Here is a 17426-nt window from a genome sequence, read left to right on the forward strand (position 1 = left end):
ATACTATATCACACATCTACTAAATCACAGTATGTATTACCCACCTAGGAATTCCAGATATTCCTTCCGTCACGTCTGACCTCCTCCAAACCACTCCCCAACCCAAACAGCAAGTTCCCTACCTAACCAGCTGCTTGACGATGTGCATATTTCCACAGAAGAGGTAAAAAGTTAGCATCACTTGTCCCGATCCTTTGTAACCTCCATATTCCAAATCTTCCTGCTTTTTTCTCAGACTTACTAAAAATACATGTGGGCTGCCTTTGTTTAAGAGGGTATCAGAAGCGATTTGCTCCAGGAAGGAATGTCCTCTTGCAGGCTACAAGGAACTTGTGGAAGACTGCCTGTTGTGCTAACCCCAAACTCGATGTACTTAACAATTTAAACGGTAAAACTTTCTCTAAATACTGAAATCTTCAATGAAACATTTATAATTGCCAAATCTAATAGCTATAATACCATTTTTTATTTTTAAAAGTTTCTTTATCTTCTTCACAGTCTTCCTGCACATATCACCCAGCTGGATCGCTGAATTTTTCAAAGAATTGCTCTCTATAAAAATGCAAGGGAGTAAGCCTTAAAAGATTTATTTCTTCTCACAATGAAAAGAGGTTTAGCAGCACCTTCCTTATTAGTGGGTAGCCCAGCTGTTATTTTTGCCTAATTGGTTCAAGAGGACCTCTGTTCTTCTTAGGGCAAACACTTCTTACATCATGTGAAGCTGACTCCTTTGTCCATATTAGCCAAACAAAAGCTCAGGCCCACTGTAAGTGACAATGCAAGTCATAATCCAGCACAGATTTGTGACCACTTTGGACATACTTTTATAACCCTAACATTTATTTCAGGAATGGGAAGAGCTGCGGATTTAGGAACAAGTCTCCAAACTTTCATAGGAAAGTGGGTAACCTTTAATTTTCAAACAATTACTTAAGTGAAACGTGGCAGGTGCTGGAGTAGATGGACACCTCAGCATCAAGGAAAGATGCTACAGATTTTAGCAGCAGGTGGCAATTCGGATTTGCAAAATAAGCCCACTGGCTCCTCATCTCCAGTATGCTATATAATAAATTCATGGTGATTATCTTTGGGGTGGTGGCTAAATTCCACTGCTGAAAAAAAGACAGTAAACATTAAAAAATAAATAAAGCTAAAGTTAAGCCCTATTATGGTAAAAACAGTTTGAAGTGATTTTTTTCCTCCTAAAAAAGGTTAGGATGCACCATATTTCTCAGACTTATTCTTTCTCCCTTCCTGAAGGCACCAGAGAGTACCCCACTGTCCTTTAAAACCACACAACTGTGTGACAGTGAATAAACGTGTAAGAATTCTTCCAATTTTCTGGTATGCTCTGTATATTTTGTACATTTACTTTATTGCACATTGCTCAAAACACTCACAGATCTTCACTCCCTGCAAGGTTACCAATTCCGTTTGCTGTCACGAATGTAAGGTTACAAGCCAGTGGTGTGAATATTTAGGTAAATACTTTCCTGGAAAGAAAATACTGGCATATGTGCAAAAGTTAAGATTACACAGAATAATGGTGTAGACAAAATGTGCTTGAATGACCAGTCACCAGGAGACAGTAACACTCGACATCATAAAAAAGCAGCTTTCCAGAAATGCTAACCAACAAACATCTGTTTATTCATACAACTTCACGTTAAACACACAAGATGGTAGCCTTCCTCATGCATGTGTGACTAACTGGAAAAAAAAAAACCTAAAAGGAATGGTCATACAGTGCTACAGGGAAGAAAAGATTAATTTCTCATCCATCTGCTAAAACTTTCAGACTTCAGCTGCAAGGCATTTCACCAAAGTAAGACCTCACAACATGAGAAATAACCTTGAACACTTTCCTGTAAAACTACAGAGGAAAAAGGAAAATAAACCTGTGACTGCTGTAAGACAGAAGGATAAGCAATGGCATCCTAGCATAGAGGGGAAACAAAATGGTGACAGCAGCAGCTCCTCCAACACATGGGCCACAGAAATAGAAAAGTACTCCGAAAGCCACAGCAGTGAAAGAATTTACACAGACCACCACCATGAAAGAGAGGAAAAGACTTTCAAACTTCTCTATGCTCTTCTTTCTTAGCTAAAAGAATTGACCCTTAATTCACCTACACGGCCTGAGGCATTTAATTCTGCAGTCAGAGACTTCAGTTAGTTTTCTCACCTGGACAGAAGTACCACCACCTAGGTGAGCCTCATGTGTTTACACTGTGCTTGAAGAAGCATGGCAACCACTAGGGGTCTTCTGATAGGAGGTTAAAAACAACGCAAAGCAGAAGTAAAGATTAACACACATTGCTGCAGCTAAGTGCTGCCTAATGACAGCCCAGACAGAAGGCTGTGCAGGCAGGGAGGTCTATCAGAGAGGCTGGGCATGATCAGCAACCTGGTGAGGAACTGCCATGAGGACAAACTCAGAAATCTTGGAAAGGCTGGATCAACACCAAGCCGACACTGCCCTCCAGAAGAGAGAAGAAAGTACAGATGCTTATGTTCTACCTTCAGACATGTTTATTCACTCCATTACAATCAAATGCTATGGGACTGCATTCAATGTCACCTCTGCAACATGCCCCACACACTGGCTTAGATAGCACCACAATTTATCCACACATATTGTATGGGTACCAACCTGCAGAAGGTAAACCCCAGATCTTTCTCAGCATTTTGTGCAAAGAAGTCTCGAAGTTTAAAATGGACCCCTGTCTTGAGTATTCCTTTACATACCTCAATCTGGTTGCATTTACATACTAGACTTCTCCATACTTTACTAGCAGATGCCATATTTTACTGCTTAGCCGTGATGGTGTGTCTAAACCCAGTATGTGTGCATACGGAATGACTTTACTCAGGGTGATCTATCCAACATCTGCCCTGCAGTTACAAATCCTGCAGCACTAATCTTCTCTGAGGCTCTATATGGTCTGCAACAGGCTTGGAAGTCAGCACATTTCAGTTACGAATAGCTCATGGCCCACATTAGCAAGAATTTCAGCATCACTGAAAGCACGCTGGAATTAGCTGACTTTTTTTAAGCAAACCACAATATTTTTAATATTCCTTCTTAATCCAGCTGCTTACCAGTAGACAAGTACTGCTAAAACAACTAGTCTGTTTTAGAACAGAAGTTGTAATGTCAAGAGGTAACATTTTGCACTGTTGCTTAAAAAGCTAAATCCAAATGGACCTATAGCGTCCTCCTAGTCTACTAGAATATAACGGCTTTCCAGCTCCTTTGGAAGGACTTAGGGCAGGAAGTTCCTGTCTTGGCTGGTTCCAAGCTCAGTGGAAGTCACAACAAGGAATAAGGAGACAGTCATGATGCATCATCTGAGCACAGAGGTCTGAGATTGGCTGAGGGAAAACCTCAATTCTGCCACTAACTCTGCCATTAATCTTCCCTGGCAGAACCCAGCACAACCTTCTTTTCCTGCAGACATCATCACCTCCATCATCTCACAGCCCAAGGTGTCCTGATGTCCTCTAGGGCTCTGTCTTACAAAAATTAACTGTTCCTCATCTCTTCAACAGGATCTCTAATACGTAGCATTAGCATAAATAATCCTGCAATTGGAATGCAAGGATCCTCATTTGCATTTGCTTGATGCCAACAAACTCACACTGATACCTCTTAGAAAACAGGTCTATTGTTTCCTCAAAGATGCTCTCATCTGGCACAATCACTGTGTAGCTCAAAAACTGCGTAGAGATTGCCACTCTCAACAAGAAATACTACTCATAAGACTTCACAAGTTATATTCCTTTAACGTAGCTACTGCTTTGTACAGAAGTTGGTTTCATAAGTATTATTCAACAAACAAGCAAAGGTTCTTTTTAATCTGGAAGCCAGAAGCATGCTCATGGAAAAGCCACGGCTTTTCTCCTCTCTTCACAAAGCACTGTCTGGCATTCTGTTAGTCATGCTCCTGTTTGCATTCCTGGCTCCATCACAAGCTCAGATCATAGTCCATCATAATTCCAGTAATTAGAAACAAGTCGGTTTGTTTTCAGTATATCCAGAAATATCACCTAGCTGTCTAAAGTATTCCCAGTATTTCACTGTATATGCATTTCTGGGTTAAAAGTCAAAGTCATTGTATCAAGGTTCCAACAATTTGTGTAATTTCTGTTCCAGCTCTGTTTACTGGATAAACATGAAAATAGCACGGAGCAGTGAGAAATCGACATTCACAGCCTGCTTTCAAAGACACCAACAGCTTATCTAGGAGCTGTAGATAACCAGCACAAAACAGAAATACCTGGGAAATATACTTGTGGCTGCAAAGCTGACTTACGTACCACGCACTTCACGCAACGATGTCCACATTGCCTAGCTGAACCAGCCTCACACAGTAAATAACTATCAATTGTGCTTAGCCACAGCTGCTAACACAAACACCCTACATCTACGACAAAGCAAATGGATCATACACCTTCAGATGTTAATATGTAACAAAGAGCCTCATATGTAGCAGTCTAGGAATGGACAAGTTTGTATTCTAAGCCACAGGGAACAGAGTTTGTACTTTTCTACACAGTACCACAATATTGCTGTAGCTGTTCTTGCTCCATCACATGCTTGAAGTGATTTAAATGCAGCAACATGCAACAGCATTAACAATGTTTTTACAGCCAAGATCCATAATGGATACAACTAGAGAATGGTGGGAGTTGAAGAAAGAGGAGCAATTCACACCGGAAGGAGCAGGACTCCCTTCTTTATTCCAAATATCCTTTTCCATAATTTCAGGCCCCTAATCAATTTTTTCCTAATACAAATTACTTTCTGCATCGAAGTCAGGAAAGCACTAACTTTGTACAAAACACAGTTGATTTCCAGCCTAGAAGTTGGTGGCTTGCAATCGATAAGTGCATTTTTTCCACCACTGGGCCTGAAGCAATGCATTGACCTCAAAGTACTCTGACATGCTAATAAAACAAATGAGCAGCCATAACTGTGAACCCAAGCTTCTATCAATTAGTGTATTTATTTTCTAATATGGTTAAAAAGTATGAAAATTTGAAATTCTCAAGCAAGTCAGGAATACTCACTCCCAACTTGAATTTCTGAAGGTTTCAGCTCAACCAGCTACACAACCTTTACAAACCTGCTTTGTGAAAGTGCCAAAAATCCTGCACACAGCAGGTCCCAGAAAACACAAGAGAGGATCAGGATCTGCATATTTCAAGGAAAAAGAAAATGATGGCAATCATTCCCTTTGTGTGAATGTGAGGGAGCTCTGCCAGCGAGGAAATGGGAAGTTACAAGAGGTGCAGGTAGTTCAGGAGCAGCAGAGCCCTCAGATGCCATTCCAGGAATTTGTTCTCCTTCCCACTGGCAAATATGTTTAGCATTGAATATGTATATGGAGCAGAACCAGGCCCAAGACATTTGTAGGGCAGATGTCCAGAGACCAAGTTATACTACAGCCTCTCAGAGCATACACTGCCTTCATCTCCCAAGTGGCACACATCCAGTCTTGCAGCAGGACTGTAAAACAGGACATGGAAGGATTCTGTACTAAAAGTCCAAAAGAGACTAGCAGAGGAAAATACACATACAGCACGCACAGTATAAGTGACAGCACTATGCTTCTGAGAGCACAGATAGTTGAAAATGAACTCAAGATGGACACTTCTTTGGTGTAAACCTGTGCAATACTTTGTCTCACCCTGCAGAAGTACACTAACTCAGAGACCTGAGGTCACTGGGAGCATGACAGATGAGCTGCCCCAGCTGCCTTTATGGAAGCATGCTACTCCTAACTAAACAATAAGTCTGTAAACTCACAGTAATAAACTTAAATCTACGTCTTCAAAATCACGTATGAGTAAGAAGTAAGAACTTCTTGTGCCAAGCCTAAGGGAGGCGGCAGGTAACAGAGAGATCTTTATCTTTTAGATATGCCTAATCAGTGCGTGGAGGCATTTCACTTCCACAGTAATTCTCAGAGAAGTTTCAAACAAGGGATGAATGACGGTTCTTTTTTCCTCTGGTACATTAGTTACATTTTCCAATGATAAGTGTCAATTCCTATTTCCTTGGTGCCACCATGTGGCAAAAGCATGTACTGCCATTTTACATGCAAAAGCCACTTTCAGTTCGATCTAAAGAAAGGCTGCATTTGCAGACAATACATGTCTGCTTTGAAAGGTACAGTCACTTTAGATTGGTGTGTAAGTATGTATGAATGCTATGTTTCACTTTCAAAAAATACATAGGCTAATTTAGACAAAAAAGGATAAAAATACCAAATGGCAAAAGACAAGAGGCATTTGGCAACAGCTGCACCACCCTCATCTTCAAAACAGGCACATTATTATCCACGTGAACTACATAACCAGTATTGCTGAAATGATGGGGACTTTTTATTGCAACACACAGTGAATATTCACAAATCAGTGTTAAACATACCACCCACTAATTAAATGTACAAGAGCTAACTCCTGGATTGGGCTTTTCTGTTATTTCAGTTTTTTGTGTGGGGCTTTTCAAACTGTCTTTATAGATGATTAAGCACACTTTTTAAGCTCAGAAGAGAACACAAGATGAGCTGGATTCATGCAAATCTAAGCTAAGTGCCCAGCAGAGGATGACCATCAGCTTCCCCACTATCTCCACATCCATGCAGAGTAACAGAGAAAGGAAAATGATGAGATGCCTACCTAGAACCAGTCTGTACACATTTCTATTCCCAAGGGAAGGCATTTTGATGACATCGACAAGCCATGACAAGCAGCAAAGCAGCAGCCCTGCTGACAACCACTGGGACAGCACAAAAAAAAAAGAGGTGGATTCCCTTTTGCCAGAAAGTTAACTGATATTTTACGTAAAGTGCACGCCTTCAGCCTTCATTGTTAACTTATCCATTATTTTCTTCCAGCCTCCATTAAAGCAGCTCAGTAGGTTAAGTTCCATTCCTACAATTGTTCACAGGGCTTAGACCACTGCTGAGCTCTGTACTCAGATGGAGAACAGGATTCTACTTGTACATGCTTTGGCACATTAGCATTTAAGTTCAGCTCTGGAGCAGCAAAATATTCATGTGCTGTATGCTGTTAAACAATGCCACAATTCTAATCTCACTCATTTGATCTGTGTCAAACAGAAGCACAATACACAGACCTTGAATTCACTCCAGGAAACAACAGATCTCTTCCTGTGGTCATTTTATTCTGTTGTTGAACAAAATGCAAATACATGAGGTTATCCCTCTAGATTCTCAAGAACTAGAGATGGAAAGGGATAAAACTGTCCCTTGACTGACAGGGTACAAGGAGACTCTACAGAAGTTTACATGGAGTTGCACTTCATCAGTTAACAGTGGTTTTTGCAGATATACTGATGCATCAAAGTCTTCTGAAAAAAATCCTGTTCTCCTCCAGCAGCATAAGCATGTAAATTTTTATGCATCTTTTAGCTAGAAAAAGGAGAACAGTTAAATGAAAGAAGCAAGAGGCTGTGAGCCAAGAATACTTCTAATCCTGTTGTGATTGAAAAGTTAACCTGAGTCTGCCTCTCCCCATGTGTAAAATGGGGATAATTAATCCTCACTTAACCATGTAAATTAAATAATGTTTCAACAGTGCTGCAAGTGCCACACATTAATTAATGCCTAGGTAATAAAAAGGAAAGAGACAAAAGTGGAGCACTTTGCTACTTACCTGCAAGTCAGAGGTTGTGCCGCAATTTTGAGTAGGAGATATTTGGCACTTGGAAGATTAGACCCTAGCTTATTATTCAAGTCTTAAAGAGAAAGATTTCTCTCTGTCTTGCAAGCACAACAGCTATCAAGCAGATGAAAGCCAGGCACACATTTTTCTGCATTTCATATCACCTCCTTGCAACACAGTAAGCAGATGTAACTAAGGAAATACCATAATCAAAGACCCATAACCAAAGGTAAAACAAACAATATGGGAAGATCCATACCTTGAACACCTTCCAGAAGTAAATCAACACCCTTTCTATAAAAGCTGAAAGCAGCTTCGTAGTCTTCTTCTTCCTCCTTTTTCAAGGCCAGCTTTATCAACTCGCCTGCTTTCTCTAAGTAATCTTGTTTGCCAGGCTTGGGTTTTAAGCTTCCAGAAAACAGACCATGGCTCTCCCTTTCTCCTTCAGGTTTGCTCCACTCCTGCTCAGATGCCACAGCGCTTTGTACTGGGGGCTCAGAAGTATGGCAAAGGCCAACAGCTCTACTGGGAGAACTGTGGTTGGATGCCATTCCATCATCTAATTCAGCAAGAGAGTCTACATCAACTGTCAAAGAGATCAGGTCGCTGTCACTGGAGAAGCCTGAAAGCACGACAAGACAGACATTTATTACTCTACATTATATACCGCAGGAATATTCAACATTCTTTATCGCATTCAAATATTTTAGCCTTCTTTTCACCTTTCCAACTTCCTAAGACTTTGCGCACAAAAATTTTCCAACTTAAAAATGGCTTTTGAGTAACCAGAGATATGGTTTTTAAAAAAGTTAGCTACAAACTCTGCAGAGCAATTCTTCATTTTAATACAGGGAATGAAGAGACAAACATCTAACACCCAACTTTAACCTTCAAAGCCTGCTCACTGCTGGAGCCCAGGAAGCTAAACCTCCCTGTGTGAGTACTGTTAGAATAGCAGAAGCCAGATCATTGTTGCAAGATCTCTCTGTATATACTGTTTTAAATCAGTGAAATGAAACATCCCAAAATGATTCAATTAGGACTTCGAATTCACAGTTTGTCAGCTTCTGCATCACGCAGCACTCTAATTCATGACTACCATATACACTATTCTTCCATTGTTAAGATGTGGTAAAAAATGGATTATACCTCTTTCACTGGAATTTCACAGCTTTTATTTTATTTTACATTTGCCACAAGCATACACACTTACTTCAAACTGATCTTCAGTAATTTCAAACTACAGAAACCTAGAAGAGTTATTTGGGAATAAGTGGCAAAGATATTTTACATGCACACCATTCTGTGTGAATCATCATCCACATAAGGTGTCCATCCATAATTACGACTCTTTAATAATTCAAACTCCACAAAACTAATTGAAACTTCAGAGCTCACCTCCACCTTCCGACTGGCTTGTAAGCGTCACATCATCAAGTCCACTTAAGTCTTTCCGAACTGAAAAAGACAAGAACGATAAAAATGGCTCTGATAACTTTTTGCATAAGAGATTAGATGTTCACTTGCCATCAAAAACGAAAGATATGGCCCTGCTGCAGGTAAAAGTATGTAACGTGAAACTGCTCTTGAACTGGCTATCAGAGATATCCATTTGGTAGCACACCATTAAAACTGACAGCAAAGTCAGACTTGCCATTTCTGGCTGCCACCAAGGTTAAAATCAGAACACAGTCATTTGCTTAGGATGGCTAACTCAAACCTCAGCACTCCAACTCACCTAATTTCAACAACAATAGGACTTTAATCCCTATCTCACACCATTCCAATGATTTACAGTTAACAAGACTTACAACAGAAGAGTCTTCAAAGCTGGGACCTACATCTACAAACTAAGAAAAAAATGCCAGGTTTCAGTCTCAAAAAATGTCATTCCAGAATAGTACTCTGCATGAGACATATGGAGCGAGCAATGAATTTGGCAGTGCCACCTGGATATCACGTAGCAGTTTGTTTTATCACCTTGGCACATGTACCTACTGAAGCAATAAAACAAGCAAGAAGGTCAAGGCATTTAGCTGTTTGTACAAGCAACAAAAGTAAATTTTGAGCTAAAACCGGCTGTCTTGTTTTCTTCTGTATTATCAACAGAGTCAAGAGTTTATGCACGTTATCAGGAAAAGTATTCTGTCTTCTTCAAAAAGAATGTGTAGCAGCAAGGAGGTGACTCAAAGGCACCTAGCTCAAACTTTCATTTTGATTTTGCAGCTCTAGAGTTCAGAAGGGAAGGAGAGACAGGGAGGTTTACAATTTATGGAAGAGTAGAGAGAAAGCACACACATTTGCTAAGCACTGTAGAAATGTTGCTTCTCCAGAGCTAGCAAATCATTTAACCTAAGTGAGAGGGAAAAAAAAAAAAAAAAAAAAAAAAAAGGCAGGAAGAAAAACAGATTACCAGTCATTACTTGGTCTAAAATCAAGCCATGACAATATTCAGTGACACAAGACTACTGGAGAATACAGGAGTGCACAGGTGCTCAAGACACTGCTCCAGATCTTTTCAGGGGAGGAAAACACAGCAGTGTTTACAATGAGAAGAAAACTGTAGCTTCATGAATACATAAAGAAGGCAACGGACCAGTTGGAGGAAGACAGAAGATTCATTAGGATATGAGTGATTAGGTATCATCTGCCAAAGTTAGAGATAAACTTAAATTTGGCTGTTCATGACTAAATTTACGAAATAACATTCAGAGGCGCCAAATGTTCTTCTTCAGTGAAAAAAAAAAAAAATCACAAGTTAGGGAATCTGCAAATGCAAACAGAGCTGACTGATGGAGAAAGGTGAATGAATGGAAGAGAGTGAATGAATGGAAACGAGACCCTAGAAGGCCATCCAGTTCCAACCCTCCACCATGAACAGGGACCGCTCCCACTAGACCACGTTGCTCAAAGCTGCATCTAACACCTTGAATGCCTCCAGGGATGGAGGACCCACAGCCTCTCTAGGCAAGCTATTCCAACACCTCACCACTCTGTGAGTAAAGAATTTCCTCCTACTATCCAATCTAAATGTACTCTCTATTAGCTTAAAACCATTACCCCTTGCCCTACCACTATCAGGCTGTGTTTTGTAGAAAGGGTGCACTGGTCTCCCAGACTATATGAATCAGGACACATCTACACAGAATATTTCAAACAGAGCTGTCTCCTGCAGCCGACTTGACCAGAAGCTGCACTAACAGAGCTAGCATGGCACAGAGCCTGAGAAAATAAACTTTGCTTAGGGGAGTGGTATAAAACCCAGTTCCATCACCACACAAATCGCAGTCACAGGGCTTCCAACCAGCATGAGGGGTAGGAAAAGTCTGAACTGCATCTGCTTATTTCTGGAAGGAAAGCATGAACGTGGTAAAACCAGAAGGAAGAAAAAAAGGGAAAAAAAAAAGATGATGTTCCAAGGGGATTTATCTAAACAATGTGGCAACTGGTATAGAAAAACTTTGGAGAGGGGGTTCGACAGATGAACATTGTCTCACATATCTAGAGAGGAAGATGAGTGACAGTCAGCAAGATTAAAAAGTACTGTGATGCTCTGAGATTTGCCCTCTTGAAAAGCACAGAGATCCTTGTAGAAGTATTTAAAGCATGAACTGTCAAACTGTTAGAGAAGCAGGATATTTATTGTTCATCTTGGTTCAAAAAAAAAAAAGCCCATCAGTTTGATCCTTCTACCATTAACACGCATGTATTCTGCAGGGTGAACTTTGTCTTAAAAGAACAGGCAAAACAGAGAAAACACAACAGAACCTTATTAGCAAACACCAACTTCTGTTAAGCAAACACAAGCCCCTTCTCAGTAGGACAGTTTGGAGGAACAGTGCTCATGGGGAGGCTGTGTCAGCCCACAAAAACAGAGAACTAACTAGTCCAAACTAGCTATGATAATCAGACTAGAAGAATTATACGCAAACAGGGAGAGGACTCAGAGCCGAGTATTGCCACTGCCATCTAGAGGCCTTAAAGACAGCTGTTACTTTCTCCCAAATCCCACTCACCAACTTTTGTTTCAAACTTAAGAAAGTATGAGTTGCAAGACGTTAGTATACTTAATATCTGAAGTATACACGTATTACTTACAAATTTAAGTATATCTGTTATCATAATATATACTTACATGCTGTTACTCTCTTTAACAAATCCTATTTGCCAACATTAGGTTTCATACACAAGAAACTGTGAGCATAATTTTTAAGTATATCTTCTGGATTCTACTCAGCAGTTAAACCCTGGTGGCATCCAGGGCACGAACAGCTAAATAAGAACCCTCTGAAATGAATACAGCAATTCAAATCTTAGACCTATTTTTCATGCTCTGGGCAAATTCAAAGTTACCTAAATATTTATTGATCAATCTCAAAATGATTTTAAAGTTCCCTGCAAATTTTTACTACCAGAGACTTAAGTCACAATTCATCATGAATGCTACCAGATCACTTACCCAACCTTTTGGAATCAGGTGGGACTGCATACATTTACACCAGAGAGGTCAGTTCCCACTGATACCTGAAGAAGTTCTTTTTGAACAACAGAGCAGCAGGACATTTAAAGTGGACCAGACAAACTCCCAGAAAATGTCCTGTTATAAGCAAACTTCTAGCAGAGCAGAGTTCTGCTGAGCCGAACTTTTCTTTTTTTTAAATCCCAGTTTCAACTTATCTGTCATATCAAGCAAACAGAAACGTACAAATGCAGCACTTGTCATTTACACTTGTCATTTATGTGCTCTTTTAAAAGAGATCAAGGTATAAAGCCACATGACAGAAAGAAGCAAACCTTCAGAGCTGCAGTCAGATAGGTTGTCAGTCAGTGAGTCAGACAGAGGCTCAACAGGACCGATCAGTTCAGATCCATCATGTACCTCTCCACCCTGAAGAGAGGGAAAGAAATTATTTAGTTTCTGAGCTCTATGGAAATCTCATTATATAGCAGTGATATTCAAAATCAACTTTTCTAACCAGTAAATGTTCCGTGACTTTCAGTTAATGCAATTAATCAATCTATACATACCTGCAAAATTGGCTTGAAGTTTAATCCTAGTATCATTCTAACCTATTCAACAACTGTGTAAAATAGCTGGTATAATTTCTCACAGACCTCAATAGGCATAACGCTGTAACACAATAGAAAGCACAGCAATGACAGCGTAGCAGCAAAGCCCCATGCTGCAGCAAGTGAGCAAGCTCAAATGCAGCAGCCACAGACAGAGAAACAAAGGAAAGAAGCTGCTTACCATCAGGAGGCCTCAGGTACACAGGGATCTCCTGCAAGATACCCTTGCCTCCACTGCCAACCCTTAAATGAGATCTGGAAAGGGGTGGATCATGGTTCTACCCCTTGCAGTCACCCAGGTGCACTGCACGCACCTGAGCTCTCCTGAGTTGGCCCTGCCTTCCCACCAGGTGCTCAATCACTGCTTCAAGCCCTGACTTTCCATTTCCACTACAAATGAGTGACAGTAAGCCTGACCAAATCCTTCTAGCTAAACTCCATGCATTGCACAACATAAAACTAGGAAAAGCTTCTCTGAAAGAGTGTTCAGGAGCTGGAACAGGCTACCCAGGGAGGTGGTTGAGACACCATTTCTGAAGGTGTTCAAGAAACATTTAGATGTTATAATAAGGAACACAGTTTAGTGGGGAAAATATTGGTGGCAGGTGGACAGTTGGACTTGATGATCTTGGAGATCTTCTCCAACCTTGGGGATTTTATGACTATGAAAACTCAGAATGCACGCCTTCTAAAGAACAAAAGCAAAACAAGGGTTTTTGCTCAGGCCACAGTTGCTTGCCACAGACCACTTAGGTATCAACTTCAGCTTCTGTGGTGAGTAACACAAGTCCTGAACCACACAGGCTGCAGCAGGTCTACCTACAGGATCTAGAATTTTACATGGAGAGAACAGTGATGCTCCAGCTCTCTTATGGTTTGAGTCTGTGCCATTCCATGGTATTCCCTAGGTCAGCAGGGCCCTCACACAGAAGTGTCTGTGGATCAGATTAATGGCCTAACCAGGATCTAATATCCTGAGTTTTGGACAAAAGAAGATAAGGCCAGGGCTAGTATATAAGGACAGTGTTATACCCTTCTAAGCCTGGAAAGCATTATAGGTAAAGTATCAAAAGAAACAGTTAATTGCATGAGGAAACAGAATCACAGAATCACAGAATTGTAGGGGTTGGAAGGGACCTCCAGAGATCAAGTCCAACCCCCCTGCCAAAGCAGGTTCCCTACACCTTGGGTTTGTTTGTTGTTTTTTTTTTTTGCTGTTGCTTTATGTTTTATGTTTATATTGATGTCATTTTGTCACTGTTTTTTTAATTTTCTGCTTCGCATTTCAAGTTCATCCCTTCCATGCACTTTTATTTTAAATGCACCACCTCCAAAGGCATTTCTATCCTGTCTTGAACTATTCCAGCACATTTCCACATCGGTAGTCTGTTTTCCTGGAGTCAGCAGTACATAGATAGACACAGCATCTCCCTCAGTTCCTTCTAAGACTTCAGTGACCAACTCTATTTCTCCATGATTATATGCACAGAAATCTGACAAGCAACAAAACCACTCACACATGGAGCTGAAGGACTCTGAGCTGGTGACTGATCAAACCATGAGTCTTTCTTACAGAAAAACATAACATAGCATCAGCTACCGTGAGCTCAAGCTTGCATAAATCTCCTTGTAGACATATTTACTCCTATAACAATGAATGACATTTTAGGTTTGTTCATTGCCTTATAAAGTCAGAAAAGCCTTCACTTTTAGCCTTTTCTGAACAAATATCCAAAAGCACGGAAGTATTTAAAAATAAATTTTAAAAAGTGTAAATGGAAATAAACTAAAAAATATTTAAATTCATTCTCCTATTTAGCATTACTTCCAATGCTTAACAAAAAATATCTTTATTATGCAATAACTGTTCCATGAACTTGAGTTGTAATTTGTAAGCCTTGCTGTAATCTTGCTTTTGCATGTATCATTTAAAGAGACTAAACATGTCAATACACTTTTAACCCAATCTAAACCAAATGAGCATTTATTTAATTTCAGGGAGTTATTATCATGTTTACAAGTAAATTGATGTTTATCTGCCTGTGGAATATTGGAATTAGCTAAGTACTGAAAATAAAGAGGTTTGAAGAAACTATTGAAAGTGAACTGCTTCAGATGTAATAAAAAGAAAGTCTCAACTTACTGTCCTAAACTGTATTCTGGTGAGTGGTTCTCATAACGCTGTGCAAGTAGCATATTTAACTAGTTACATGCCAAATTGATGGTAGAATTTTTATTGCTTCCCCACATCATCCAGATTTAACATCACTGGTTTTGCTCATCATTTGGTAAGCAAGAATTCCAAATCCCTTCACCTAAAGTTCCTGTAGACCTTTCCACCTTAGAGGTATGATACACCTTTTTGGTTTTTTCCTCAAAGCTACATTTTGAGAGTGAATGGAAAACTGCCAGTTGCTTCAGAAAGCATGTCAGATCAGCTGGTTGGCATTCTATTGTTATAAACAAAGCAGAATCAGCAGTATACTTTATTCCTATCAATAAGGAAAATGCTCTTGCAAATACTAACAAACCTTAAAAAACTCTTCAAGCTGTTTGCTGTTGTAGAGAGCAGGGATATTAGCAGAAAACTGCAACAGGTCTTCAGCACATTGCCTTCTTTCTTCAATCACGGTTTCATCAAATCGCCCTGGAACAGACAAGTGGATTGACAGTTTTAGAAATAACTAGATATTTATTCTGCAATAATAACCACCACAGAGTAAATAAATATTTTTTTTTTTTAAAAAAAAAAAAGCAATGTTCTGGAGACAATGCCCTGAGCCAATGGAAGTCATTCCAGTGCTTCAGAAGAACACAGCAAATCTTCAATCTTCCTATTCTCAATTATCCCTAGAGTACCACCTTCTGCAATCCACTTGCATGATGAAAGCTGGCAGCTACAACAAGAACCCTTCACACTCCCATCGTAAGAATATGTGAGGCAACACTCTTCATTAGCCAAGAGACACTAACGGATGTCCAGTGTTGTCTAACAGTAAATGATACATGTGCAATTTGACAATATGCCAGTCAGCGTCAGCCTTGATTACAGCCCAAATCCTGTAAGGAGCTGAGCATTCTTCACGTGTTCTCAAGAACGATGCATGACATGAGCAGAAAGCAGAAATATTGCTAAAAGCCCCCCAAACAGATAATTGATTCCAAGGTGCTATTTATGGAGACAAATCGCAGTGAGACAGGGAAGTTACAGCTCCAAGCAGACAGGGCCTCATCTGCCCTGGATTCAGGAGGCAATCAGAGCTGGGAGGCAGCTCATTTACCAAAATGTACAGTCCTTTCCTTTTTCCCTTCCCAGCACCCAAGACGTTCCAATTAGGAAAAAATAAAAAAATAAAAAAAGTGTTTAAAAACCAATCCCACAGCTCACCTCAGAGATTTGCTTCTCAGGAGAAAGGACCCTTGCATTACTACCTTAAATCCACATTCTTCACAATTGCACACAACTTCTTTTAGCTTTTCATATCAACATCACTTTGTTGTTGAAATAGTTATAAGTTTACAAAAGGAAAAGGGCAGAGGTGAACAGTAATAATTGGAGGAGAATAGAAAAGATAGTTGAAACAGCTATACAGAGGGAAAAAAAAGGACTGGGAAGACAAGTTCAAGAAATAGTATTGCTATAACAGCATGACCATAAAAATAAGAGCCACCTATAACAGCTCTGTGGCATTAACCTTTGAAGAGGACAAAAGATGCATTGAATACAAAAGCAAAATTCATTTATACTCAGAACAAGCAAAAAAAAAAAAAAATCCCAGAAGAAAATATCAAAGCAGGACTCTTTCTAGAAATTCTTCAAGTAAATAGCTCCTGCCCATGTGGTAACAGAAAAAAGAAAATAAAACTAGAAAGACATGTACATACTCAGAAGATCACAAACACAGCTTTTGGGGATTATTTTTTCCACGAAAAGAAAGAAAAGACATTGCTGGGCTAATTTTCAGCTGGATCAGCCCCATGATTTGTTCACCCCGGCCATTCAGCTGTACAAACATTAGCAGACATATAAAAGAGTGGGCAACAAGTAAGCAGAAAGAAGGCAAAGGCAATGCTATCACATTCAGTGGCAATGCTGAAATCAGGCCATATCAAACTGCTCATCAAACTTCAGAGGCCTTCAGAGCAACACTGTAGGAGCATTATGGTTTTTGCCTCACGCCAAGCAAAACAGGATATCATGAAAAAATAATTTCCCTCAATAAAGCGTAACAGCATGAAATAATTAATCTACAAAGTAACACAGATGCTAATGCAATGCATCAGAAAATTGATTACAAAGAAATTAGCAGCTAACAAAGTCAGAAATGTACAATCTGCACAAAAAAGTGATTCTGTAAGACACCATTCCTGGTTTCCCAGGGATCCTTCTCTCTCCATTATAGGCCTTCATCAAAACAGTCAAGAAGTGATTTTCTTCCTCCTCACCTTCTCCAAGCTTCCATCAGGCACAGGCAACATGCACTCAGGCCTACAGGCTGAACATGCTCATGCTCATGTGCAAGTCCAACAGGCAGCAGCTGGCTCCTCCTTCCCTTAGGAAGACACAACGTGGGCACACAACTCACTGGGATGCTGTTTCACACACTTCACAGAAACATCATTAGGCACCTCATCTCTCAAATTCAGCTGATCCACATGAG

The 17426-nt window shown here is 40.0% G+C and overlaps 1 protein-coding gene across 1 annotated transcript in view; it reads right to left on the reverse strand.

Annotated features, from left to right (window-relative positions):
• Nucleotides 1–17426, reverse strand: part of RPS6KC1 (ribosomal protein S6 kinase C1) — a gene marked incomplete at both ends in the record, with an annotated part of 84128 nt that overhangs the window by 53076 nt on the left and 13626 nt on the right. Inside the window, 4 exons of the mRNA XM_079532456.1 lie at nt 7955–8317; nt 9094–9153; nt 12490–12583; nt 15297–15412. Of these exons, the coding sequence (XP_079388582.1) occupies nt 7955–8317; nt 9094–9153; nt 12490–12583; nt 15297–15412 (633 nt within the window). The remainder of the gene's footprint in view (nt 1–7954; nt 8318–9093; nt 9154–12489; nt 12584–15296; nt 15413–17426) is intronic.

This window comes from Tetrao urogallus, assembly GCF_951394365.1.
Source record: "Tetrao urogallus genome assembly, chromosome: 2".
Lineage (NCBI taxonomy): Eukaryota > Metazoa > Chordata > Aves > Galliformes > Phasianidae > Tetrao > Tetrao urogallus.